This window comes from Stenella coeruleoalba, assembly GCF_951394435.1.
Source record: "Stenella coeruleoalba genome assembly, chromosome: 16".
NCBI classification, from domain to species: Eukaryota; Metazoa; Chordata; class Mammalia; order Artiodactyla; family Delphinidae; genus Stenella; species Stenella coeruleoalba.
The window spans coordinates 24,582,122-24,609,328 of NC_137162.1; the positions used below are offsets into that span (position 1 = coordinate 24,582,122).

General features: G+C 38.5%; 1 protein-coding gene across 1 annotated transcript in view; it reads left to right on the forward strand.

The window, feature by feature from the left end:
- Window positions 1-27,207, forward strand: part of CFAP43 (cilia and flagella associated protein 43) — a 99,001-nt gene that overhangs the window by 14,661 nt on the left and 57,133 nt on the right. The window contains exons 5-11 of the mRNA XM_079899756.1: window positions 1,427-1,577; window positions 6,033-6,192; window positions 9,544-9,611; window positions 11,227-11,358; window positions 15,668-15,784; window positions 22,284-22,364; window positions 26,700-26,848. Of these exons, the coding sequence (XP_079755882.1) occupies window positions 1,427-1,577; window positions 6,033-6,192; window positions 9,544-9,611; window positions 11,227-11,358; window positions 15,668-15,784; window positions 22,284-22,364; window positions 26,700-26,848 (858 nt within the window). The remainder of the gene's footprint in view (window positions 1-1,426; window positions 1,578-6,032; window positions 6,193-9,543; window positions 9,612-11,226; window positions 11,359-15,667; window positions 15,785-22,283; window positions 22,365-26,699; window positions 26,849-27,207) is intronic.

Below are 27,207 nucleotides of genomic sequence, written 5' to 3' on the forward strand. Positions count from 1 at the left end.
TGATACTAGAGATTGTAAAGGTAGCTGAATACAACCTACATTTACGTTGTTTTTGGTCCATGTGTGTTGCCAATATTTAAAATTTGACAAATTTCTCATAAATATACAGATTATGATTTTCTCTTGAAATTTTGGAACCAAAGGTCTCACAAGTCAGCAAACCCTCTTGGTTGGAACTGAGTGGTGCCTGCCAGCTTTAGGGGGTGTGTATAGAGAAAAAAACTCAGATTTTCTTTTTCTATGTAGGGAAAAGCCTAGTTCTTCCCTACTGTGTTTTTCTTCCCCATGAGTCTCCTTTACTACTCACAGTGAACACTTCAATTCTGACATTTGTGGAGGAGGTTCTTCCCGGCACCAAGCAAGTCTCCTTGATACCAGCTGGGTGTCTTACCATTCAACTCAATTCTGACACTATCTACCCAGAGACAGAATCAGATTCCACAGGCTAAGGGTTCAGTCCTACAAGACTGTCCTCCCCTTTGCACTTCAGACGCTAGCTGCAGCCCAGGTTGTTACCTGTACTTCTGACTAAGTGGCTATAGATTAGAGGTTTCAATGACCCCCTCCTTGGGTTCCATTAATTTGCAAGAGCAGTTCACAGAACTCAGGGCAACAACACTTACTTACATTTACTAGTTTATTAAAGGATATGATAAAGGATACAAATGAGCAGCTAAATGATGAGACACATAGGGTGAGGTCTTGGAGGGTCTTGAATGAAGGAATTTCTGTCGCATGGAGTTGGGCTGCATCACCCTCCCAAGTGTATGTGTTCACCAACCTGGAAGCTCTGCAGACTCCCTACCATTGTGATTTTATGGAGGCTTCCTCATGTCACATGATCAATTATTTGCTGCATTTCCAGCTCCTCTGCTCTCTCTGGAGGATGGGAGTTGGGGCTGAAACTTCCAAGCTTCTAGTCATGGCTTGGTCTTTCTGGTGACCAGCACCCGTTCCGGAGCCACCCAGGAGCCCACCTAGAATCGCCTCGGTAGCACAGAAGATGCTCCAAATGCTCTTATCACTTGGGGACTTACAAGGGTTTCAGGACCTCTGTGCCAGGAAACTAGGAAGAGACCTATATACATATTTTCCACTGTCTCACAGGAGGGAAACCACTTTCCCATCTGCCACAATCCTACCTGGCCACACACCACCTGCTTAACCCCTGTCAGTGTTCAAATTTACAATTCCTACTTTACATATTAACTTTTTGAAAAATCCCTATATACTTAATTTATGACTGTGTATTACTTGTACTTTTATGATATATATTTTTAAATCTGCTATTTGGTTTCATCTGGTTTTTGCTAGGTTTTTTAATGAGTTGTAACACCTCCCATTCTGCTTACCGCTGATATGCAGCAGTTCCATCAGTGACTTATTTCTGTTGATCTGATTATTCTGACGTCTCTTTTTTCCACAGGTCAGTAAGACTGCCTTTGGAAGATGGGTCATTTTGTAATGAAACAGATGTAGTTTTTCCCCAATCATTGCCCAAAGATCCTGTCTATGGACCTGTACTTCCTGTGTCAGCCATTGCCGGACTAGTGGGTGAAGAGGCAGAAACTTTCAGGGTAATGACTTGGCCCCTCTCCGTGTTTGCCTATTTGCGTTCATGACCATCCCATGAGACATGCAGGATAGAGAGGATCTTCCTGGTTTTTATTTCAGACTAGCCCTGGAGGCCACGAGAGATGAAGGCTCTGGAGTTTTGAGTTTGGGTGACTCGGAAGATGATGGCCTTGCTAACTGAAACAGGGGGCCCAGATGTGATTTCAGTTTTGGACATACTGACTTTGGAGTGCTGGGCAGCATCCAGGTGGAGATGCCAGGTGGAAGCTGGCAACTTGGACCTAGTGTCAGGGAGGAGAAGGCAGGGCTGGAGACACAGTGTGTGGTCAGAGTCATTCCCCCAGAGAGGATGGTGGGAGCGTGGCGGGGGGCAGGGGATAGGGGGTGAGGAAAAGGGAAGAGAGGGTGTCAGGGAAGAGAGCCGGAGAGGAAGGAGTCAGCCAAGAGACAGGAGGAAGAAGAGGAGCCTGAGGAGGAACAATCACAGAAGCAGGAGCAAATCCAGGAGGAAATGAGGCCGTGCAGAACGGTGGAAGAAAGCTTCGTAAGGGAGTTTGCCAACAGTTACTCAGTTTTTTTCATTCAGCAGATACTTATCAAGCTCCCTGTAGGTAGCAGGCACTGTTTCAGGCAACAGGGTCGTATGGCGACCAACCAGGCATAATAACCCTGCTTCTCGGAGCTTCCGTTCTACCAGGGAGACAAAGCGGCAGCGCCACCAACACCAGAAGTAAAGAGATACAGCAAATCGTTGCAAAACGTGACAGTTATTACAACAGGATAAATGAGAGGTGGGCGGGGAGGTGAGGGAGAGATTAACCTGCTGCTCAAGGAAGGCCTCTGGGGAGCTGACTGAAGGACAAGGAGGCGCTCCTCCTACTATAAGCAGCGTAAAGAGTGTTCAGGCAGAGGGAACTGTGCTCGCAAAGGCCCAAAGAAAAGAACTCAGTATGTTTGAGGAGCTGAGAAAAGAGCCCTGTGTCTGGAGCAGAGTAAGTGAGGGGGAATGAGGTGCAGTGATGGTCAAGAGCGAGGCAGGGAGCAGAGAGTGACACATGCAGGGCCTTTGGGATGAAGGTAAGAAGCTGGATTCTGCTGAGCCTCTGGAACCTGCGTTATGTGAATGCTTGTGTGAAAGCTCCAAGCCCAGAAGAACAGAAGTAGAGTTTCCCCAGTGTTTCTGAACACTGCAGAGAATTAAGCTATAGATGTTTAAAATAGTTCCATGTGATAATTAGTTTATCAAAAAATCTCTGGCCAGCAAGGGAAAAGGTTGTATGCTCTTAGTATTTCCTCTAAAGGATGACAATTACTCACTTTTTTAAATTACAGAAAATAACTAATTCCTTTTAATAGTACAGGTCCTATGCTTGGAAATGCAACCACATTCAGCCACAGTGGGGCAGCAAAGTAAAAACAAACACATCAGCCATCAAGGTTTACAACTTGAAACAATGTTTCTATGCTTAGTTTTTGATGCCAAAGAACCCACATTTTCAACCATCTCAGATTTGTGTGTGTGTGTGTGTGTGTGTGTGTGTGTGTGTGTGTGTGCAACAAATTTCTGTGGGAGCCCACATCATTCACCCTTTGTGCCAACTTGATGGTTCCTACATAAAACATTTAAAATACAAGCAATTGTTCTTGTTATTTGAAAAATGCTATGAAATGCCACCTTTAAATAAGTAAATGTGGAGTTACCATTTTTTAAAATGCTCATAATAAACAGACATCTTTATTTCCTAGGACTTTTGTAACTCAGTGCATTTTAACCTTTTTCTGAAAACAGAAATTTAATATTAAAATATGACATCTCTAAATCATACAGGGAACATTATTAAAGCCATTTACTTTACATTTAAATTAGAAATCAACTTTCTCAGTATTTACTTCTTTCATTTTATAGACAAATAAGGTGAGAAAAATTGCTAAAAACAATGAGTGAAAGCATAACTAAACTTAGATCTCAAATGTCTTGATTCTATTTCTTCCTGTGAATGAAATTTCTTGTGACCCAGTACCAATGGCAAAGAAACCAGTAATGACTTGACCTATTTAAGGGTCTTAAAAATTGACAAATGTGGATTTTTATAAAATTACAAATGTTGAATACTCCCCTATTTCTCTTATAGCTAACACTAGAAAGACACATTAAATAGGACTTTAAATAGGCCCGCATCACGTTACACAACTTATTTGGGGCATTAGAAATGGTATCCAATAGTAGCATGGGGGAAATCAAAGGCAGGTGTTATCTGGGCAGAATTGGATCCAAGATAGTGAATTTAATCTCAAGGGTCCAGTTTTCTTTTTCCATCTACTTTTTTTTTTTTTAAAGCAGAAGTTGCTAAACAAATTCCTTTTAAAACTCAAGCATTCTGACACATATTCAGATGCTTACAATTTCTAAAGCAATATTAAGTTGGGCTTGAGTTTTTTACATTTTGTCCTCGAGTGATCAAAATGTTTGATTCCAGAGGACTGAACAAGGAGGTGGTGTTACCAACAAATACTTTTAAACACTATTGGCACCTTTTCTTTTAAAATTCTCAAGTTCCAGGATTGAAAATTATTGTTTCTGCTTGCACCACATAATATTACATTCATTTTTAAATGGCACAGAACATATTTACTGATGAAAGAAAGTAATAGGAAGACAAGCCCAGGTTTCTCTTAAAGTAAGAAAAGCCACACACAATACTAGTTTAATATACCAAGGCAAGAAAATTCCAAGTTTTAATTCTCACCTTCTATGGCATACATACAGATTCACTGGTATTGTGAGAACCAGATATGTGTGGTTTTTTAAAGATTTTTGAGCCCATTGCCATACGAGGTAAGAGTCTGTCTTTTTGTGATTTATAGTCTAAGGTCATCAAGACAACCCAGGCAACTTTTAAATAATGATGATTAAATAATGATAGTCAGTGAGTAACTCTTTTCCCTCTGAGTCATATCTCAGTTTAGACACCACAAAAATGTCATTAATCAGCAACAGTTTAATCCTTTTGAGTGGTTTTGTCCCCTTTCTTTTCCTGCCCACTGGGTGGCGAAATTGTTACTCAAGTATTTATTTTCTAACAATCCAAGGCTATGAGGGCATGAAATAGGCCAATCATACAATTAAAGACAATGTATCCTTTAAAAAATTATCATATGGAGTGTTTCTATGTATGACTTCTGCCTTAGAAAAAGTCATATATGGGACTTATATGGGATGGACCTCATATTTCCAGGTCCATCCCAAATGATAATTCTCTCTCTGTCCACTTCCTTCACTCTACCAAGAAGAACAAATTGCTTTCTCATAGATTCTCTTGTAATAGTTAAACACTCTTCTACTATAGCCTACTATGTTTTCTTTTTTCTTTTTTCTTTTCCAAGAAGATGTTGGGGGTAGGAGTTTATTTATTTATTTATTTATTTTTGCCGTGTTGGGTCTTCGTTTCTGTGCGAGGGCTTTCCCTAGTTGTGGCAAGCAGGGGCCACTCTTCATCGCGGTGCTCGGGCCTCTCACTATCGCGGCCCTTCTTGTTGCGGAGCACAGGCTCCAGACGTGCAGGCTCAGTAGTTGTGGCTTATGGGCCTAGTTGCTCCGTGGCATGTGGGATCCTCCCAGACCAGGGCTCGAACCCGTGTCCCCTGTCTTAGCAGGCAGACTCTCAACCACTGCGCCACCAGGGAAGCTCCTGTTTTTTACATTTTTAAGTGATTTAAAAAAAAAAGGGATATGTGACAGAGACCTATGTGGTCTGCAAAGCCTATTCTCTACCTGGTCCTTTACAGGAAAAATTTGCCATAGACCCTTGGTCCATATTATTTTTAGTTCCCAAAACCAACATTTCTTCTAGGCACATCCCAAAGATTTGTGCATTTCTCTCTGAGTTTTCCATGGAATCAAAGTCAAGTAGGATGTTTCATGAGCTAGAGAGGCTACCAGAGGCAGATAAAGTGTCCTCTTATTCCCCGTGACAGTTAACCAAGCAGAGGATCGAGGCCAGCCTCTCCATAGCCACTCAAGGAAAATCACATTCATGCCCCCCTGCAGAACCAGGAGGGGAAAGGTTGACCAAAATCTTCCTCAAATGGTGTGATTTTAGCTAAACAATGACTTTCTTAGATCCAAGATATCAAAAAATCTACCAAGAAACAGTGTAGAAGTTATTACTCAAGACTTTTGTGGGACTTCCCTGGTGGTGCAGTGGTTAAGAATCCGCCTGCCAATGCAGAGGACATGGGTTCGAGCCCTGGCCCAGGAAGATCCCACATGCTGCGGAGCAACTAATCCTGTGCGCCACAACTACTAAGCCAGCGCGCGTAGAGCCCGTGCTCCACAACCAGAGAAGCCACCGCATGTTCATCTATTTTGTCTTGGAAATTGTTTTTGCTGAGTATTTCTCTGGCTCCTTAAGCCATGATTGTTGTCTTAACACAAGGTTTTAAATCTTTCCTTGAAGCCTAAAGACGATCTATATACTTTGGTTCACCCGACTATGCACTGCTGGACTCCAACAAGTGACCTATATGTTGGCTGTGAAGAGGGTCATCTTTTAATGATTAGTGGAGAAAACTTGAAGGTAACTGTGCTTAATAAGATAGAAGACGGACCACCAAGGGGTAAGAAACTGCTTTGCTTTATCTTCCCAGAAGTGTAGCCATTGGTGATGGTTTTGCACTTGACAATGGATGTTTTGTTCCCTATTTTTCTCTTTCTAGAGACATCTTTGATTCCTCCTTCTTTATCCTCTAGTTCATTACCGAGTCCTCTGGGTGTTTCTTGTAGCTAACTAATGTTTATTGAGTGCTCTATGCTCTAGACTTTCTGCTATCACTCTATATGTATATGTCACGTAATCCTTAAAACAAATTTGTAAGGAAATACATTTTTATCTTCATGATATAGATGAGGAAATGGAGGCATTAAGAGGTTAAGAAACATGCCCAAATACACATAACTAGTAAATTATGGAGCTGACACCTGAACCCAGACAATGACTTCAGAGTCCAAGTTCGTAGCTACTATGCTATATCCTTTCCCATACATATATGCCTGTTGTGTTTAATCAGCTAATGTGCCTTCCACAATGACCCTTTCTCCACAAGACCTTCTTTTAAGACCAACTGCCGTCTTGAAAATTACTTTTTGTTGCTTGGTTAGAATTTCTGAGAGAATCTGACCTATTCTCCTTGGATCTGGTGTCCATTCCTGGTCCCATCAGCTGTGGCCAGAGTTGGGCCTGACTCAGAGAAGCCAATGTCACCTTGTGGGGGGCTACGTGTAGACACTTTGAGAAGGGATTCTCACCAGGGCAAGTTCTCCAACCTGACCAATGCACGCTCCACTCCAATTCCTCTTATTATTTCACACCTTGATTTCTGCAGCAACCTTAGGGCTGACTTCATTGACCTTAATCCGCAGCTGACCCAAATCAGGCATCTCATCCCTGCCAAACTTGAAGACCATTTTCAACATATAACTCAAGGACTACTTTGCCTTGATTTCAAGCCCTCTCTAATCTGATCTTACCTGCACCATTAATATTATTTTAATAATATTATTAAAATAAAAATATTATTATTTTAATAATATTATTTCCTGCTACTCCCCAGTATGAGTTTCTTGATCTAGCCAGTCATTTCTTCCCATCATTTTACAGACATACCACCCAGCTCATTCCCTTGCCACCTTACTCTCTGAATCCTCCAGTTCCCAGCTCAAACACCACATCCTACAGCAAGTTTTCCCAGCTGCATGTCCCTTATCTGCTCCCTCTCCTGTTCCCTGACTCACTCTACTGAGAAAGTGAAGCCATTAGGTTCAACTTTCCTACCCCAGTCCCCATCTCTCTTCCCTTTACTGTCACCTGTACTCTCCAGGCCCAGTCCACCCTCTGATCTCATATCCACAATGCCATCCCTCAGCTCTCTAAAAACTAAGCCTCTTTTCTGGCCTATCTTTCCAGTTTCAGCTCTCCCACTTGATCCTTTTAGAAGTTCTTATCATTCCTGTGCTTTCTCTAAATTCTGCCTGCTGGCATTGGTAGTTACCTTTGTCTAGGATGCCCTTCTCTTCCTTGTCTACCTGGCAAAATTATCCATTCTGGAGCCTTCCTCTGTCCTTACCCCAACCTACAGGCAAAATCAGGTGCCCCATTTGGGGTTCCATCAGACTCACTTCTTTGTTAGAGCCTCTTCCTGTGCTGTTACAACGCCCCATGTGCCTGTCTGTCTGTCTGTCTTTGCCACTAGTCACCAACTCTTTGAAGTTAGGAACTGTGACTTACTCAAACTTTGGCTCTATAGTTTAATTCCAGAGATTGCTAGGGAGTAAATTGGCACTTCTGTGTGTTTGTAAAGTGAATTGCCAAACAATGTTTCGCATTTCCAAATCCCTATCACACTTGTAATGTTTTACACAATTTAGGACTTAGTTGTACGTAGTCTTTTTTTTTTGGCCACACTTCGCGGCATGCTGGATCTTAGTTCCCTGACCAGGGATCGAACCTGCGCCCCCTGCAGTAGAAGCGCAGAGTCTTAACCAATAGACCACCAAGGAAGTCCCTGTATGTTGTCTTATATTGTTCACTATTTCCTTTCTGTACACTATTTTTTATTATTTTCATGATATATTATAAATACTTTTAAATAAATATTTATCTAGCTTCTACAATGTGGAGGACACTAAGCAAGGTGCCTCCAAGTTGACATAGGTGGCAAATATATAATCTCATAATCAGCACCTTGAAGGTGCTGATTTATATTTTATTAGAGAGAATAAGACAAGTTGACAAATAATTGCAGCCAGGAAAATTAAGATGTGAGGAGAACTTCATAAAGTGCTATGGGAATTCAGATGAGGGAAAACTGCCAAGTTAGGTCATTTTGTAGGTGGCATTTAATATAGCCCTTAAAGGATGGGTTCACAGACAGAGATGAGGGTAGGTGGAATTTGGGGCAATGGTATCTGCATAAACAAGAAAACATGGGGAAGGCTGAGAAAAAGAACTGGTCCAGTTTGTCTGGAGCATCGAGTGTTATGCAGGAATAGTGGGGAACAAAGGGACATCTATCTGATACCATATCTGACCTTGAATGTCTGACTAAGGCATTTATACTTAATTCAGCTGACAGTGGACTGACGTCAACTCCTGAATGGGGATGTACCCCAATTGGAATTGTGCTTGGGGAGATTAATTATCCATAGTTCAGGGAAGCACAATCCTAGAAGTGGGTGGCTATAAGTAGCAGGCACCTAGACTAGGCCAGGAGTCATAGCAACCTGGACTCTGGTGGCAGTTGGATTGGAAAGAAGAGACTGCTGGGGTGAATAGTCTTTGAGGAAAGGACAGTATGTGTCTTAGCATCTGGCGAAATGCCAAGCATGTAGTGTTCAGTTAGTAGAAGTCTGATACATGTCTCTGAGCCTTTGATCTTGTAGTTCTTGTGGTTTATCTACATAAAAGCTAATATGCTTTTTGTTACTTTCCCCAGGACAATATTTTATTAATAACAAAGTTCTTATAGATCACCTTTTCTTTTTACTTTTTTAAGTCTACTGTGTTTTATTTATTGAGGTATAAATTTATGTACCATAAAATGTACAAATCTTAAGTATACAGCTTAATAATAATACAGTTTTTGTCTTTTTCCTTTCTGACCCCTTAAAATTTCTGATAATTGCTTTCCTAAAAAAGAAAATATATTAACTATATAATTCCACAATGTTACTTCCATAGATCTGATGATACAGGACATTAAAAGAAAAAAACTTGTGTGATTTACATCAGTAGTCATTGCAAAACAGCTTTTATTCTTCATTGTTTGAGAAGCATAGCACATATCCTGATAGGACGTTGATTTGTGGAAAGAAGAATTACAAAGAAATGAATAGTCCTAGGAAAGCAAGTGAGATTAATTACTCTGTACAGCACTTTTGATTACGTGTCACCTTGTTTTTCTTTTCCAAAGTTGGAAGAAATCTTGTCAGTCCAGTCACCGTGGCATATCAGAAGGGAGGCGTGCTTGCTTCTGGAATTGTAATGTATTTTTTTCTTCAAAATTAATTGCTTTCAAGAAAATATACAAACATCTGAAGCTAACACAATGTTGTAAATTAACTATACTTCAATTAAAAAATGGTTAAAAATTTATTTCAAATAGAAGGAAAAGAAAATATACAATTTCCATTTGCTTCCATTTTCTATGATGAGCCCTAATTTGGGATGTCAAGTTCTGTCAGGTTATTAATTAAAATTCTGTTTGGGGAGATGTTTATTGTAAAACTTTTTATTATGAAGAATTTCAAATGTATACAAAATTAGAGATAACAGTATAATGATCTATTATATGTCTATCTTACTGCAAATAAGCAAAAACAGGATTAAAAAAATCCAACCCCCCAAACACACACACACACACACACACACACACACACACACACACACACACACACAGACACACACACAAAGGAGTCAAGTCTTAGAGAGTTCACCAGCCAGTAAGTGGAGAAGCTGGGACTTGAACCCAGGTGTGGCAAACTCCAAAGTTCTTGCTCTCATTTATTAGGGCACATAGCCTCAGTAAGTATGAAAAGAGGCCAGACCAAGTTACATTTCCATGTGGTTGTAATCAATGCTAAGGTTTGGAGCTGACCTACACTAAAATCTCAGGTCTACTGGTAGCCATCCCAGAACACTGTTAGCTTTGTGTCATCTTTTGCCACAGATCACATCTCCAGGAACCTAAGGGCAGCTAGGCAATGATGTCAGAATGAGAGATGTAGCTCCACCAACAAGAAACAATCTGGAGCTCATTAACCTACATGTAGCTTGTAATCTCCTCTCCCCAACCTTGCAACGGACTACTTCCTCCTACATTTAGTCTGCATTTGTCCTTCTCAAGGCCACCCTTGGTGTGTTTTTTTAACCTATTTTAAAGGAGAGGTTGGAGCATCTGCTCTGGTGAGGGATGGAGAAGGATGATGGGCATGGAGAAAGCACCTTGCACATTTCTCCCCCCAGGTCTTAAGTGTGAACCCAGCCGTTTTTCTTGAGAGTAGTTAAATTAACCTAAAGCTGTTTACAACTAACTGATCAACATTTAACCAACCCTTTTTTTACTGGATACTTGCCCTGTTTCTAGCACTGTGTGAAAAACTAGAAAAGAAAAGACAAAGGAAATAAACAGCACACTCCCTACCTTTGAGTCATTTAGAGATTTAGGAAATGCACATAATGATGATTATACATACATTAAGGCTAAGGACTTTGAAGTAAGGAGACTTCTGGATACCAGCCACACGATAAACTCTGCCTCATCTGCCCCACCTCCTATATAATGAAGAATGTGGTAAGAAGATAAATGCTAAAGAAGTTCAAAGAAAGGAGAGATCAGTAAAATTTTAGGTAATTGAAAAATGTGTCACAAAAGAGATAAAATTGAAAATTGACCAGGAAACATGGTTAAAAGTTGGCTAAATAAAGGTAAGAAGCCACGGCATTCTAGATAATGTAAACATAGATGATGATTCCAAAAATGAATAGTAGATGGTAATCAATAATTCTTAGCTTGTTTGATGAGGAAAGTATATTGAATACTATGCATTGATCAAGACTAATTTTCTTCATTTATCTCATTGTTTTTGGTCTCTAGGATGGCTTTGTGTATTCTTTTCTTATTAAAGATACAAATTACAAAGTAGAGGATTTTCTTGAGGTTGAAGAGCCTGTGGAACATTTGATGTTTTCTCCCAGTTACAGAATGTTGCTGATTCAGACAGACAAGGTATGCTAGATGGTGGTTTCTTGACATGAAATTTCAGATATTATTATTATCATCATTGCATGACAGGAATGAAGGGCAGAGTGTGTTGCATAATGATAACACTACTAGCCAGGACTCTTTATCTTGCAAATGAAAAAATACCCAGTTTAAAAGACCTAAATAACAGAAGGATGTTTGTTTGTTTTTGTGTGTATAACTGAAAGCAAGCAAGGAATTGATATAAATCCAGGAGCTCCCACGAGGCTGCATGCCTTGTTTTTCTGCCATATCTTGGCTCTGTTTCCTCTCTGCTTCCTCCTTTTCTATGCAGACTCGCCCCTGTGGTGTCAAGAGAGCCTTCTGCAACTCCAATTTTGTACTTTTATCCTCTTGGTGACCCTGGTAGAAAATACCAGTTGGAAAAAAATGTCCTGGAATCTAGACTCATTGTACTAACTTGGGTCACCTCTCTACCCCTGGGTCAAGTACTATGTCCAGAGGGATTCTAAACTCTCATTGACCAGGCCTAAGTCACATGTCTACCATTGGACCCTGGGTAGAGTCAATCCACCCAAACATGAACTGAGACTGGGGTCATGGGTGGTTCTCTAAGGAAAACACAGGTTCTGTAAGAGAAGAAGGGAGGGAAATAAATACAGGTTAAAATCAAATGCCCACCTGAATTATACTGTTGGGAAGACTCCTAGGTCAGGATATATTAGTTTATATTGTTAGGCAATGATTTTAGATGAATTACAAGTAAAGTTCAATGATTTTCTGCCTAAAAGAAATTTAAATTTAAATATGGAAAGACTTAAGTTTCTGTAATTACCAGAAGTTAAACTGTGCTAACGATGTTTTAATAAATGACAAATTTAAAATATCTATGGAGAACAGGAAACAATAAAAAAGTATCATAACAGAAGGGAGAAGGACACAAATAGAAGTTCTAAAAAATAAAAATATACTAACAAAGAAAAAATTAAATGAATATGTCTGACAGAAGACTGGAGAATCAATGAATGGAAGATAGATCAGAAGAAGTTGTCCAGAATGAACCCAAGTGACAAAAGTATGGGAAATACAGAAGGGAGGGTAAGAGAAATGAATGATACAGTGAAAAGATCTAACATGTATTTGATTGGAATCCCAAAGAGGAGAGAGAGTGAGATAGAGGTAATATTTAAAGAGATATTTTCCAGAACTGATTAAAGACACGAATTTACAGCTTCAAGAGGCCCAGTGAATCCCAAGCAGGAAAAATATACACACTTAGACTTAACAAAGTGAAATTTTTGAAAACCAAAGACAAAGAGAAAATCTTAAAAGCAGTCAGAGAAAAAAACAGATTATTTCAAAGGACGTTCAGTGACACTAACAGCTGACTACTCTGGCAATAATGTAAGTAAGAAAGAGTGGAATGAGATCTTCCATGTAGTGCAGGGGTCAGGAAACTGTAGACCCATGGGCCAAAACCAGCCTGCTGCTTGTTTTTGTAAATAAAGTTTTACTGGAACACAGTCAGACCCACTTGTTTATGTATTATCTATGGCTGCTTTCACACTACAATGGTAGAATTAAGTAGTTGTGAGAGACCACATGGCCTGCAAAGCCTAGTATATTTACTAGCTGTCCTTTTACAGAAAAAGTTTGCTGACCCCTGATTTAGTGAAATAAGGTTACTACCACCCGGAATTCTATACTCAGGGAAAATACTTTTCAGTACAGGGGTAAAAAAAGACTTTCTAGATACTCGAGAATTGAGAGTTTGTTAGCACATCATCACTAGAGAAAATTCTAAAGAATGTACTTCAGGCAGAAGGAAAATGACCCCAGGTGGAAGGACTGTGATGCAAAAAGAATGAAGAGCAGTAGTAAATGTGTAGAGAAATGTAAGTGAACACTGACTGTATAAAACAGCACAAATAATTCAAAGTTGGGTTTAAAATAACATTGAATTAAAATTCCAGACAACAATAATGTCAGATGGAGGGAAAGGAGTAAATGGAATAATGTATTTCAAGTTTATTTTATTTCCTGGGAAGAGAGTAAATGTTTTAAGTAACTTCTGATATTTATAAGCTAAGTATGCATGTTCTGACTGCTAAGGTAACCATGGAAGAACTGAAACATCAGATGAAATTTCCACATCATAGAGGGGGGAAGTGAAATGTTAAAAAAAAACGCAAAACAAGGTAAGAAAAGAGAGAAAAAGAAACACAAAACAAATGAGAAAATAGAAAGCATAAATTAAAATGTAATGTTTAATCTCAAATATACTAGTAATTACAATTAAAGCAAAACAGAATAGTTGGTCTAGTTAAAAGGCGAAGATTACCATATTTGATTAAAAAAGAATCCAGGGCTTCCCTGGTGGCACAGTGGTTGGGAGTGCGCCTGCTGATGCAGGGGACGCGGGTTCGTGCCCCGCTCTGGGAGGATCCCACATGCTGCGGAGTGGCTGGGCCCGTGAGCCATGGCCGCTGAGCCTGCACGTCCGGAGCCTGTGCTCCGCAATGGGAGAGGCCACAACAGTGAGAGGCCCGCGTACCGCAACACCACCACCACCAACAACAAAAAGGATCCAAACGTAACTCTGCACTGTTTTCAAGTGACATATCTAAAGCATAAGATTGAAAGTAAATTTTAAAAAATACAGTAACATTGAAAATAAATTAAAAATTGAAAGTAAATTTAGAAAATGGGAAAAGATATATCATGCAAACATTAACCAAAAGAAAGCCGTTGGAGATATATTAATATTAGGCAAAAAAGACTTATAGGCAAAGTTCATTACTAAGAATAAATGGGCTTATTTTAGAATAGGAAAAGGTTAAATTCACTAGGAATACATAAACTTTTAAAATATATATGTACCAAATAAAATAGCCTCAAAACATGACATAATGACAAGGAAAAACAAATTCATGATCTCAATAGGAGATTTTAGTATACTTTTCTCAGTACATGATAGAATAGACTATGTGTACTCAACATAGCAGCCAAAGTGAGCAAAGCATCTCTCTCTACTACTCAGAGCCCTCCAGTGTTTCCCCATGTTATTCTGAGTAAAAGCCAAAATCTTCACTATGCTTTACAAGGCCCTTCATGATGTGGACTCCACTCCCCACACTGGCCTTATCTCCCGCGACTCTTCTTATTCACCCTGCTTCAGTCATGCTGGTCATCATGCAGCTTGCTTACACGCACCAGGCATGCTCCTCCCTCAGAGTGTTTGCACTGGCTGTTCCTTCTGTCTGGAATGCGTTTCCCACAGAATCCACATGAATCCCTTCCTCATTTCCTTCAAGTCTTTTCTCTAAACACACCTTCTCTGTAAAGCCTTTCTTGGACACTCAGTTTAGAATTTCACCCTCTTATTTTGCCATGTCATATCCTCTTTCCCTGCTTTATTTTTTTCTTCTTATAATTATTGCTCTTTAACTTACAATATATATTATTTAGATATCTTATTCATTGGCCAAAGTCCCCAGTAGAATGTAAGCTCCATAAGGGCAGGGAACTTTTGTCTGTTTTGTCCTCTGATGCAGCCCCAGCATCCAGAGCTGTGTCTGGCACAGTGTATCCACTCATTATTTGTTGAAGGAATTAATGAAAGGTAAATGAATGAAAGGTAAAATCAGTAAATACCTACCAAATTTTAGACTTTACAGAGTTGTATTTTTTAGATAAACAGGAACGAAAATATTCATGTTTAACCTAAGTAAACTTGAAGAACTTGTGATCAGTTGAAAGCAGACTTCTTATCGCTAGTTAAATAAACAGACCGTATTACAGTCACTTGGCAGGGATGCATAATGTCCAGGATAGATTTTTTGGAGAGGTGAATTTGGAACCTGAGTATGATAAACACGTCATAAGTAACAGCTTCAGCCACACCTCTACAATTTTCACAAATGTACATTTAAAAGTTTTTGTTAGTGCCCACCATGGTCTAGTATGTGATAGAAGTTAGTTCATCTTAACAACTTTTCTGGTTTTCTACATTTTCCAAATTTTCTGCATAAGTAGACATTATTTTTAAAGTCAGGAAAAAGTGCTTTGATATGTATTTTAATCTTAAAAAAATGCTTGGAAATGGAGAAAAGAAGAAAGTCCTATTTATTGATTATGTTAATTGAGGAATGAATGAATGAATCAATAAACATTTATATTTTAAGCTCCTCAAGGTTAGGGCCTTACTGAGTTTATCTCTACTTTCCCACTACCTTTTCTCACACAGTGCCTTGTTCACAGTAAGCATTTAATAACTATTTGTTGAACTGAACACACAATTGCATTATTTTTTTCTTTTTTGGTATGTTTACAGGGATCTATTTATATTTACACTTTTGATGAGGAGCCAACCTTTGAAAAACTCCTAGCGGCTTGTGATGGGAAATTCCAGGCAACAGACTTTATCACACCTGGAAATGAATACTGCATGGTAAGGAATATGGTATTGTTTCACAGTAGGATTTAAGGGTAAGATTTTGGAAGTTCATGTGCAACCTGTTGTAAATCCCTGCATTGGGATTGGGAGCACGAAGTCTTAACCACTGGACCACCAGGGAAGTCCCCCAAGCGTACTCTTGAAGATGTGGTAGAAATGCCAACCACTTCCATCATCAAATCTACTCCCCAGTTAGAATGACATCGTCATATTGTGACTTCATAATATTAAGTCTCTGAACATGACCAAAGCAATTAAAATCTTAGGAGCCATCCTGTTTGTTTGTTTGTTTTTATTTTTTAAACTTTTTGTTTTATACTAGAGTATAGTTAACAATGTTGTGATAGTTTCAGGTGTACAGTAAAGTGATTCAGTTATACATATACATGTATCTATTCTTTTTCAAATTCTTTTCCCACTTGGGTTGCTACATGATATTGAGCAGAGTTCCCTGTAGGAGCCATCCTGTTTGTATTCACCATCCAAGCTTTCCAAGTCAGGTCGTTAAACACATTCATTGCTAATGAGTTGTCAACACTTATTAAACTATTAGTGTTTACCCTCTCAGAGTGATGCAGCCCGATCTGAAAATGAAAACGAAATAGTTGCCATGCACAAAACATGTATTCAGTCTACTTAGGAAAAAAAAAAAAACTTCCCTCTACATGCAGAAAAGAAAAATTATTTCTGGTGTTTAACTGCTTACTTTTAGTTGGTCTCAAGAAACATATTTCAGTTTTCATATAATTCATCAACAAATCCATTAAGATTTGGGGAGTTCTAGCAAATAAAAAAATACATAGACTATGGAATAGGTAACACTTAAGGTTCCTTCCAATCTTCAGATTCTGATTATGTGATTTTTTTTTTCTGATTATGTGATTTTTCTTCTAGATGTTCTCTGATAAGAATTATGTCAGTTTTTAGGGTTGTTTCAACTCAATAAAAAAGTTTAATACAAGATTTTCATGTTTAGGATTTAGATACTTGATCCATAGTATCATGTTACCCACTCCCTAGTATTCAAGAAACAGAATTTAAATTGTATCACATTGTAGTTACTTTAAGCTGCTTTCAGTCTTGATCCTGTGAAAGAGTAAAAATTATCTATAAAAATGAATATGAACTTTGGGTTTCCAGTCCAGCATGTAAAGAACCTCACAACAAGAAAAAGCTGAATTGGGCTTCCCTGGTGGTGCAGTGGTTAAGAATCCACCTGCCAATGCAGGGGACACGGGTTCAAGCCCTGGTCCAGGAAGACCCCACATGCCGTGGAGCAGCTAAGCCCGTGCACCACAGCTACTGAGCCTGCACTCTAGAGCCCACGAGCCACGACTACTGAAGCCCGTGTGCCTAGAGCCCATGCTCCGCAACAAGAGAAGCCACCGCAATGAGAAGCCCGCACACCACAATGAAGAGTAGCCCCCACTTGCTGCAACTAGGGAAAACCCATGCACAGCAACAAAGACCCAATGCAGCCAAAAATAAATTAATTAAATAAATTAATTAATATATCTTAAAAAGAAAAAAGCTGAATAAATTTAAAATCAATAATTCCTCTTAGACCCATCAGATAATTGAGGTCATAGGGAAAACCACTCCCCCCAAAATTATAGAGACAGACAGGCAGATGCAAAGAATTACAGCTTACTGGAGCAGATGCCCAGAAGTAGAAACCACCACTGGAGCCAGTACCCAGGGGGATTACAACTGGAGAAACTGCACATCTCAGACCAAAACAAGGACACCAGAGGAAATTTTAGTTTCTGACACATTCAGCTACAGCAATCAGTAAACACAGTCTAACTCCTAGCCAGATAAACATAAAACCTCACACTATAGCCTATTTAATTCATACTCTTTTACCCAGTACATCATGTCCAGCTTTGAACAAAAATTATAAGGCATACTAAAAGACAACAACAGAAGAGACAGAGCAAGCATCAGAACTAGACTCTCATATGACAGACACGTTGTAATTACCAGGCCAGAAATTTAAAACAAACTATGATTAATATACTAGGGATTCTTATGGAAACAGTGGACAACATGAAAGAATGGCTGGATAATATGAGCAGAGATGTGGAAACTCTAAGAAAGAAAAAAAGAAATATTAGAAATAAAAAGCAGTGTAACAGAAATGAAGAATGCCTTTGGTGGGCTCATCAATAGACTGAATTTTGCAAAGGAAAGAATCAATAAAGAATGTCAGTAGAACCTTCAACACTGAAATGCAAAGAGAAAAAAGAATGAAAAAGAAAGAATATCCAAGAACATGGGACAATTATAAATGGTATAACATACACATAATAGGAATACCAGAAGGAGAAGAAAGGAAGGAAGGAACAGAGGAAATGTTTCACGTAATAATAGCTGAGAATTTTTCAAAATTAATGACAGATCCAGGAAGCTCAGAGAACACTAGCGGGATAAATACCAAAAAAATCTACACCAAAACTTGTTATATTCAAATGATAGAAAATCAAAAACAAAGTAAAAATTTTGAAAAAAATCCAAAGGGAAAAAAAACCTTACCCTTGAAGAAACAAAGGTAAGAATCACAGTGGTCTGCTCTTCAGAAATCATGTAAGCAAAAGTAGAGTGAATATCTAAAGTGTTGAAAGAAAAAAAAACAAACAAACCCAGGATTCTATATCCAGCAAAATTATCCTTCAAAAGTGAAGGAAAAAATATTTTCTCAGACAAATAAAAATTAAGGGAATTTGTCACTGGCAGAACTGCCTTGCAAGGAATGTTAAAAGAAATTTTTCAGAGAGACAGACCAGCAGGCAGAAGATCAAAATCATAGGTGAATTGAACAATACCATCAATCAACTGGATCTAATTGACATCTATAGACTACCTCATCAAATGATAGCATAATATACATTCTTCTCAAGCTCACATGAATTATTCACCAAAATAGATCACATTCTTGGTCATAAAACATACCTTAACCATTTAAAAGAAATACGTTCTCAGGCTACATGGAATTAAATTATAAGTAAATAACAGAAAGGTAGCTGGAAACTCCCCCTACCCCAAAATAACTGGAGAGTAAACAACACACTTCTAATAACACATGGCTCAAAGAAGTCTTAAGAGTAATTAAAAATTTGAACTAAATGAAAATGAATATACTACATATCAAGATTTATGGGATTTTGCAGTGAATACAGGGCTTAGAGGGAAATTTATAGCGTTCAATGCATATATTAGAAAAGAAGAATGTTTAAGATCAATAATCTAAGCCCCCACTTTAGGAAATAGAAAAAAGAAATTAAATCCAAAGTAAGCAGAAGAAAAGAAATAATAAAAATGAGAGCAGAATGCAATGAAACTAAAAATAGGAAATCAGTAGAGAAAATCTAAGAAACCAAAAGCTGGTTCTTTAAAAAGATCAATAAAATTGATAAACTTCTAGCCAAGTTAATGAGGCAGTGGGGGGAGGGGGGAGAGAGAGAGAGAGGAGATACAAATTACTAACATCAGGAATGAAAATTAAAGAGGGGTCATTACTACTGACCCCAGGGACATTAAGAGGATAATAAAAGAGTTCAGTCATCCTTCAGTATTCATGGGGGATTGGTTACAGGACTCCCCGTGGATACCAAAATCCACGGATGGTCACGTCCTTTATATAAAATGGCATAGTACAGTCAGCTCTCCGTATCTGCAGATGCAGAACCCACAGATACAGAGGGCCAACCATATTATGAACAACTCTATGCCTACAAATTTGATAATTTAGATGAAATGGACCAATTCTTTGAAAGATATAATCTACCAAAACTCATACAAGGAGAAATAAATAATCTGAGCCTATATCTATTAAATAAATTGAATAAATAATTAATAATAACATTACAAAACAAAACCTCTCAGCAAACAACAAATAGTGGGTAACTTCTTCAGTCTGATAAAGGACATCTTTAAAAAAGAAAATCTTAATGAAATCAACTGGAAGTCCTAAATGCAATAAGACAAAAAAAAAAAAAAAAAAAGGGGACGTGGGGAATAAAAGGTATTAAGATTGTGAGGGAAGAAATAAAACTTTGTTCTTAGATGACCTGATTGTCTATGTAGAAAATCCCAGAGAATCAATAAAAAATCCTTCTGGAGCTAAGTGATTATAACAAGGTTGCAGGGTGCAAGTTTAATATACAAAAGTCAATTGCTTTCTTATACAAGCAGTGAAGAATTGGAATTTGAAATTTAATAGCATACAATAGCATTTATGTTAGCACTGAAAAAGTAAAATAGGAATAAATCTAACAAAATATGTACAGGATATATATGATAAAAACTATAAAACTCTGATGAAAGAAATCAAACAAAATCTAAATAAATGCATAAATATTTCATGTACATGGGTAAGAAGACTCAGTATTATTAAGATGTTGATTCTTTCTAACTTGTCTTATAGATTCAATGCAATTCCGATCAACATCCCAGTAAATTATTTTGTGGATATCAATAAACTGATTCTAGAACTTGCTGATTCTAGAACTTACTGATTCTAGAACTGATTCTAGAATTGGGTAGGACTAACACTACCCAATTTCAATATTTACTATAAAGCTACAGTAATCAAGACAGTATGGTATTTGTGAGAGAATAAACAAACAGATCAATGGAACAGTGTCTTGAAATATAGTCAACTGACCTTTCACAAATATGCAAAAGCAATTTAATTGAGAAAGCATAGATTTTTTCAACTAATGGTGCAGGAGGAAATGGACATTCACATGCCAAAAAAGAAAAAAAATCTAGTCACAGATCTTACACCCTTCACAAAAAATTAACTCAAAATGGATTGTAGACCTAAACGTAAAATACGAAAACTATAAAACTCCTAGGAGATAACAAAGGAGAAAAATCTAAGTGACCTTGGGTTTGGTAATGACTTTCTAGACACAACACCAAAAATGCAATCCATGAAAGAAAAAATTGATAAGCTGGACTTCATCAAAATTAAAAACTTCTGCTCTGCAAAAGACACTGTTAAGAGAAAGAAAAGACAAAGCACAGGCTGGAAGAAAAATCTTTGCAAAACATATATCTGATAAAATACTGGTATCCAAAATATACAAAGAACTATTAAAACTCAACAATAAGAAAATAAACAACCCCATTGAAAAATGGGGAAAAAATCTGAATAAACACCTTAACACAGAAGATATACAAATATATGGCAAATAATGATATGGCAAATAATGATGAAAAGATGTTCAACGTTTTTCGTCATTAGAGAATTGCAAATTAAAACAATACTACACACCTATTAGAATGTCTAAAATCCAAAACACTGACAATACAAAGTGCTAGTGAGGATATGGAGCAACAGAAACCCTCATTCACTACTGAGGCAAAATGGTACAGCCACTTTGGAAGACAGTTGACAGCTTCTACAAAATTAAACATACTCTTACCATATGATTCAGCAATTGGGCTTCTTAGTGTTTACCCACATTAGTTGAAATCTTATGCCCACACTAAAATCTGCATGTGAATGCTTATAGCATCTTTATTCATAATTGCCAAAACTTGGAAGCAATCAAGATGTCCTTCAATAAGAGAATGAATAAACAAACTGTGGTACATCCATACAATGGAATATTATTCAGTACTAAAAAGAAATGAGCTATAAAGCCATGAAAAGACATAGAGAAACCTTAAATGCATATTGCTCTGTGAAAGAAGGCAATCTGAGAAAGCTGTATGGTTCCCTCTGTAAGACATTCTGGACAAGGCACAATTGTGGAGACACTAAAAACAATCAGTGGTTGCCAGAGGTTCAGTGGGGAGGGAGGGAGGGATGAAGAGGTGAAGCATAGAGGATTTTTAGGGCAGTGAAACTATTCTGTATGATACTGTGATGGTGGTTACATGTCATCGTACGTTTGTCAAAACCCATAGAATGTATAACACAAAGAGTAAACCCTAATGTAAACTATGGCTTTAGTCCATAACACTGTATCAATATTGGCTCATCAATTCTAACAAATATACCACAATAGTGCAAGTTGTTAGTAACAGGGAAAATTGTATGGATATTGGGAAGGGCAGGGAGGGAAGTGCAACTCTCTACTTTCTGCTCAAATTTTCTGTAATCCTAAAACTGCTCTTTAAAGCAAAGTCTATTAATTTTTTAAAATACCAATTGTGATTTTCTATTTCTAGGCTTATTCACTAGGAAATTCATTGAATTTCCAAGTAACTTATTTCAATTATGTTACACAGAAAAAAAAAACTTTATTTCACTTTTCTAATCCTAATTAGTTATTATGTGTTACTTAAATTGCATTAAAGGTAATAGTTAATATTTGTTCAAATCAGAAGTATTGACGTTGAAATTGTAATTTTAATCCACATAAATAAAATGAAATTTTATACTAAATCATCAGATTGACATACTAGAAAGGAATTTAGAACATACTCCCATAGCAAAGTCTTGTTTTCCATTTGAGTTTTCTTTTTCTTTCTTTTACAGACTCTCACACAGTCAGGAGAAGTTTGTGTTTGGGGTATAGAGGATGGTGCTTGTGTCAGCAGGATTTATCTGAATATCCCAGTAAGTGTGCCTTATAAATGAATTTAAATATATATATATATTGAATTCTACTCCAACCTACTTTTTCATATTCACATGTCAATAGTCTGTGGAAATACTCATTACAGAGGCCTTATTGCATTTTTACCTTATATATTAGAGTAATTCTTGTGTATAAAGTATATTCCACAGCCCAGAGGGTGGAACATAAGGTACTCTATTGGTGTATGGTGGTAGTTATTCCTGAAACCCTAATGGTTTATATCTCACTCAGGCTGTAAGTTCATTGTGGATTGACAGGTTCTCTGCTCCACACGGCCTTTCAGGGAACAAAGTCGACAGAGGCTCCACCAGCTAATAGCTCCTCAGTGCCATGGTATGGGAAGAGTGCTGGAAGGTCTTGAATTAGCAGTTAAGTGCTTTTACTAAAAAATGATACATCTCCTTGGCCATAACTAGATAAATGACCCCATCTAACCTCAAGAGGATTGGTTAGAAATGAAAGAAAGGGACTTCCCTGGTGGCGCAGTGGATAAGAATCCGCCTGCCAATGCAGGGGAACATGGTTTCAAACCCTAGTCTGGGAAGATCCCACATGCCGCGGAGCAACTAAGCCCGTGCGCCACAACTGCTGAGCCAGCGCTCTAGAGCCCGCGAGCCACAACTACTGAGCCCGCATACCACAACTACTGAAGCCCATGTGCCTAGAGCCCATGCTCCACAACAAGAGAAGCTACCACAATGAGAAGCTCGTGCACCGCAATGAACAGTAGCCCCGCTCGCCAAAACTAGAGAAAGCCCACGTGCAGCAACAAAGACCCAGTGCAGCCGAAAATAAATAAATTAAAACAAACAAATGAAAGACAAGTACCACTCTAACCAACTTGAACCAAAAATTAAAAAGTGGGGGTTATTGACTCAATCAACTATAAAGTATAGAGTTTGTCTGGGCTCAGCTGTGGCTTGATCTAGCAACTCAAATGATATTACCAAGGATCTTGTTTTCCTCTCTGTCTGTATACTATGTCTTTAGTTTCATCTTAGGCTTCATTTAGTGGTACCCAAATGCCACAGGTACCAACGTCACATCAGATCATCAGGGAAGAAAGCCTCCTACAGTGGGAGGAGGAAGAGAAAAGGTTTCTCCTTTTCAGAAGGCTTAGTAAATACCTCCTAATGTCTTAATAATAACCCTGAACTAATCACTGTAGACAGGGGGATGAGAAATGCTAACTGGCTTAAAGTCAGCCATGGAAATGGGAGTCAGATCTGTTCCACTCAGCCCTGAAAATAGGGGAGAGATGGTTTCTCAATGGATATTCAAGAAACTTTCCAGAAGGAAGGTGTGTTGATGCTGGGTGGCAAACCACAATTCCTTACCTAAACCTAACCCTAGCCTACCATAAGGTGATACCATTCTTTCCACCATGTTCATGGTGCATTTTACATAAAATAATATTTTAAAAAATATAAAAAGACCAACAAACAGTGGTAATGCTATTTTTTCTTAAATTATCATTTTCTGTATTACACAGTTCTAGATGAGATATGGATCTTGGTAGGAGGAAGAGGAGTTATAATCCTTCTCTGTTATAAATTAAAATCTCAGTTATAATACAAGATGAAGCATCATACGTCACATAAGAGGATTACAAGATGCAAAAGGATGCAAGAGGATTATAAGATACATAAAATTCAATGAGATAAAAAACTCATCCTAAAAAGTAAAGATAAAAATTCTTACCTGAAAGAATACGTGTAGATTCCATAATCTATGTGACAAGGTTTATATGTATTCATTTCTGTTAGAATTACTAGAACTAGAAAAATCTTAAAGCTCATCTGATCACACCTTTTACAGATGAGAGACATAGAGATGTTTAACAACCCACCCAAGGGTCTGTATAATCAGGACTTACCTTGCACTTCCTGGCTAAGGAGGGATATAGGTACCACCAAAAGGCCCTCTTTCTGCTTCAGATATCTTCCCTTCCTCTGATCAGAGGGGAGAGATTCGGACGACTGTCACAGTTAATTAGACAATCCTTCATTGAGCTTCAAACCAGGCATTGTACACTCATGTAGTTCAGCTCTTATTGGGGAGAGTCAGTGGTTTCTCCTTACTGGAGGATACTGCTGCCCCGTGGGGAAATGATAAGTGTATTGACCCAGCAGTGCTGAGGCCAGATCTCCCTGCCTGTGCTGGGGACTGTGCTCCCCATGAACATTTTAGGCAGTGGTCCTTAGAGAACCCTGCCCAGCATCATGATGGCAGGATGCATGAACACTACTAGCTTCCCCTGATGGTGCCTGCTAGGGTAGCTACGACCCCTCCAAATATTGCTGTACATATTTAGCCTAGTCCACAATAGCCCTGGAATGGAGGGTAATTTCAACTGTTTATTTTGAGGAAACACAGACACACAGACACACGTACACACACACACACACACACACACACACACACACACACACACACACACACACACACACACACACACACTGAGATCTCCCATAAAGGCTTTTAGCTAAAAAAACAAACCCTCACCACTTCGTTTCCAGTTTCATACTGAGATACCACTAAAGATTCAAACTGGTTAAGGCTTGGAAAATTCACTTTAAAAAACAAAATGAAAACCTGCTCAATGGGGAAACTGTGCATTCTAATGGGGCAGGATACCTGAGTTTTCCTCTGAGCTTTGTTACAAGCTATGGGATCCTGGGGCAAATTGCTACATTTTTCTTTGCCTCTGTTTTCTAGTCTGCAAAACAATGATCTCTTTAAGATCTTTTCTATTTCTAACATTCCATTATTTTATTCAAAACAAACTACAAAATGTAATTATGTTACCACCCCTTTCGAGTTGGGCCCCAGTAGGGGTCCTCTTCTCTGGTGTTGCCCGTGCCAATCAATGGAGACTGAGTTTGGTTCAGAAACAAAGGAAAGTTTTATTCTTTGATCGGAGAACGGAGAGGTGGGAGCTCTCGCTCTAGAGTACAGGTTTTTGGGACGGGGGATGGGTGGGGATGCTCTATATGGTTCTCCTCATTGCGGGGACGGGGTGGGGGGTGGGGTTGGAGCTCTCGCGGCGCTAGTGCAGCTGTCCTGCTTTGGTTTCACATCCAAGTTCTGGGTGCAGTGTCTCTGCGCACTGCCTGCCACTGCCGCCATCTTGAATTGCGGTGTCATTGGCAGCGCTTCTCCACACGGCCACGGAGTCGAGGTGTCACTTTCCTAGTCTGAAGTGCTGGGTGCAAGACTGCGGCACACAGCACCCTATAAGCAAGTGAAACTAGATGAAGCACAAAAGAAGAGGTTAGACCTTATCACCTAGATTCCATCTTATTTTTCCGGGGAAACCCAGTGGGCTTTGTCAGTGACAACTATAGAGGAATGAATCTGATTCCTTAAGTATCATGACAAAAAATTTATTCTCTTAGACATCATCTTCTGTAAATGATCGCGACATAAGCAGGAATCTGTGATGCATTTCTTTGGTGACAGGCCACATGGTCCAGTGATATATTGGGTTGGCCAAAAAGTTCTGTAACATCTTATGGAAAAACCCAAACAAACTTTTTGGCCAACTCGATAGTTATTTTCTTAAGTCTTCCTCAGTTATGCCAGCATCTCAGGATCTACCGTTATCCGGCAGTTGAATGCTGATTTTTAAAAATCGCTAACATTCTATAAAGATGTCCAAAAGATGCTAGGGATATATTTTAAATTTCTTATTTTATTTTTCATTATTATCAGGTATAATAATTTTGCAATCATTTAAGGATAGAAATGAAGCCATGGTTTAAAGTTCAAGCAATTTCCTTATATTTTTATCATTCTAATTTTAGGATAAAAGAGAATGATGTACAGATTGCTGTGACTTCTTATGCTATCGATTAGCTGAAGAATGTTGAGTGTATAATTTGTAATACCACACAACACTTGCCACTCTTCTTGTTCTGCAGGCTTTTCAAATAAACTGTAGAATTCTTATGTGAGGGAGAGCAGGTTTCATTTTCTGGCACAGTGAAGTTGAGCATCTGGGGGGTTATTTTATTTTATTTTATATTGAAGTGTAATTGATTTACAATACTGTGTTATTTTCAGGTGTACAGCATAGTGATTCAGTATTTTTGCAGGTTATACTCCATTATAGGTTATTACAAGATAGCAGGTATAATTCCCTGTGCTCTACAGTAGACCCTTGTTGCATATCTGTTTTATGTATAGTAGTTTGTGTCTGTTAATCCCATACCCCTAATTTGTCCCTCCCTCCTTGTCTCTTCCCTTTGGTAACCACAAGTTTGTTTTCCATATCTGTGAGTCTGTTTCTGTATGGCGTTTATTTTAAACAGGCAACAGTTCTGGCTTGCTCTCCCTCCTCCCTCTCTGCAGCCGTGGGGACCAAGGGTGGCTTTGTCCACTTCCTCGACATCCAGGACGTTGAATCCCCTCACTCAGTTCATAAGGCCTATCTCTCTGAATCGCCCGTGCAGCACCTCCTGTAAGTAATGCCTGCTTCTGGCAGCAACTTTGGCAGGCCTGTCTGTTGAGAATTCCAGTGAAGCCCTGATTTCTTTTAATTTTAAGTTTTACATGTATTGTTTTGAAAATTAATATACTGACTCAGTTCTACCTTCAAGAAGTACAGAGCAGTGTATGGTACAGTTTCCCACGCTTGTCCCTGAATACCCAGTTCTCCTCGCTGGAGGCAGCCTGTTACCAATTTCTCATGGATATATTTTATTCACAAGCAAGTAAAAAAAAAGTACTTCCTTTTAATTATATGAATACATATCAAGCACTTAGAGTGTGCCAAGCACTTCTGTTGTATTAACTTCATGAGATAGATATTCTTATTGT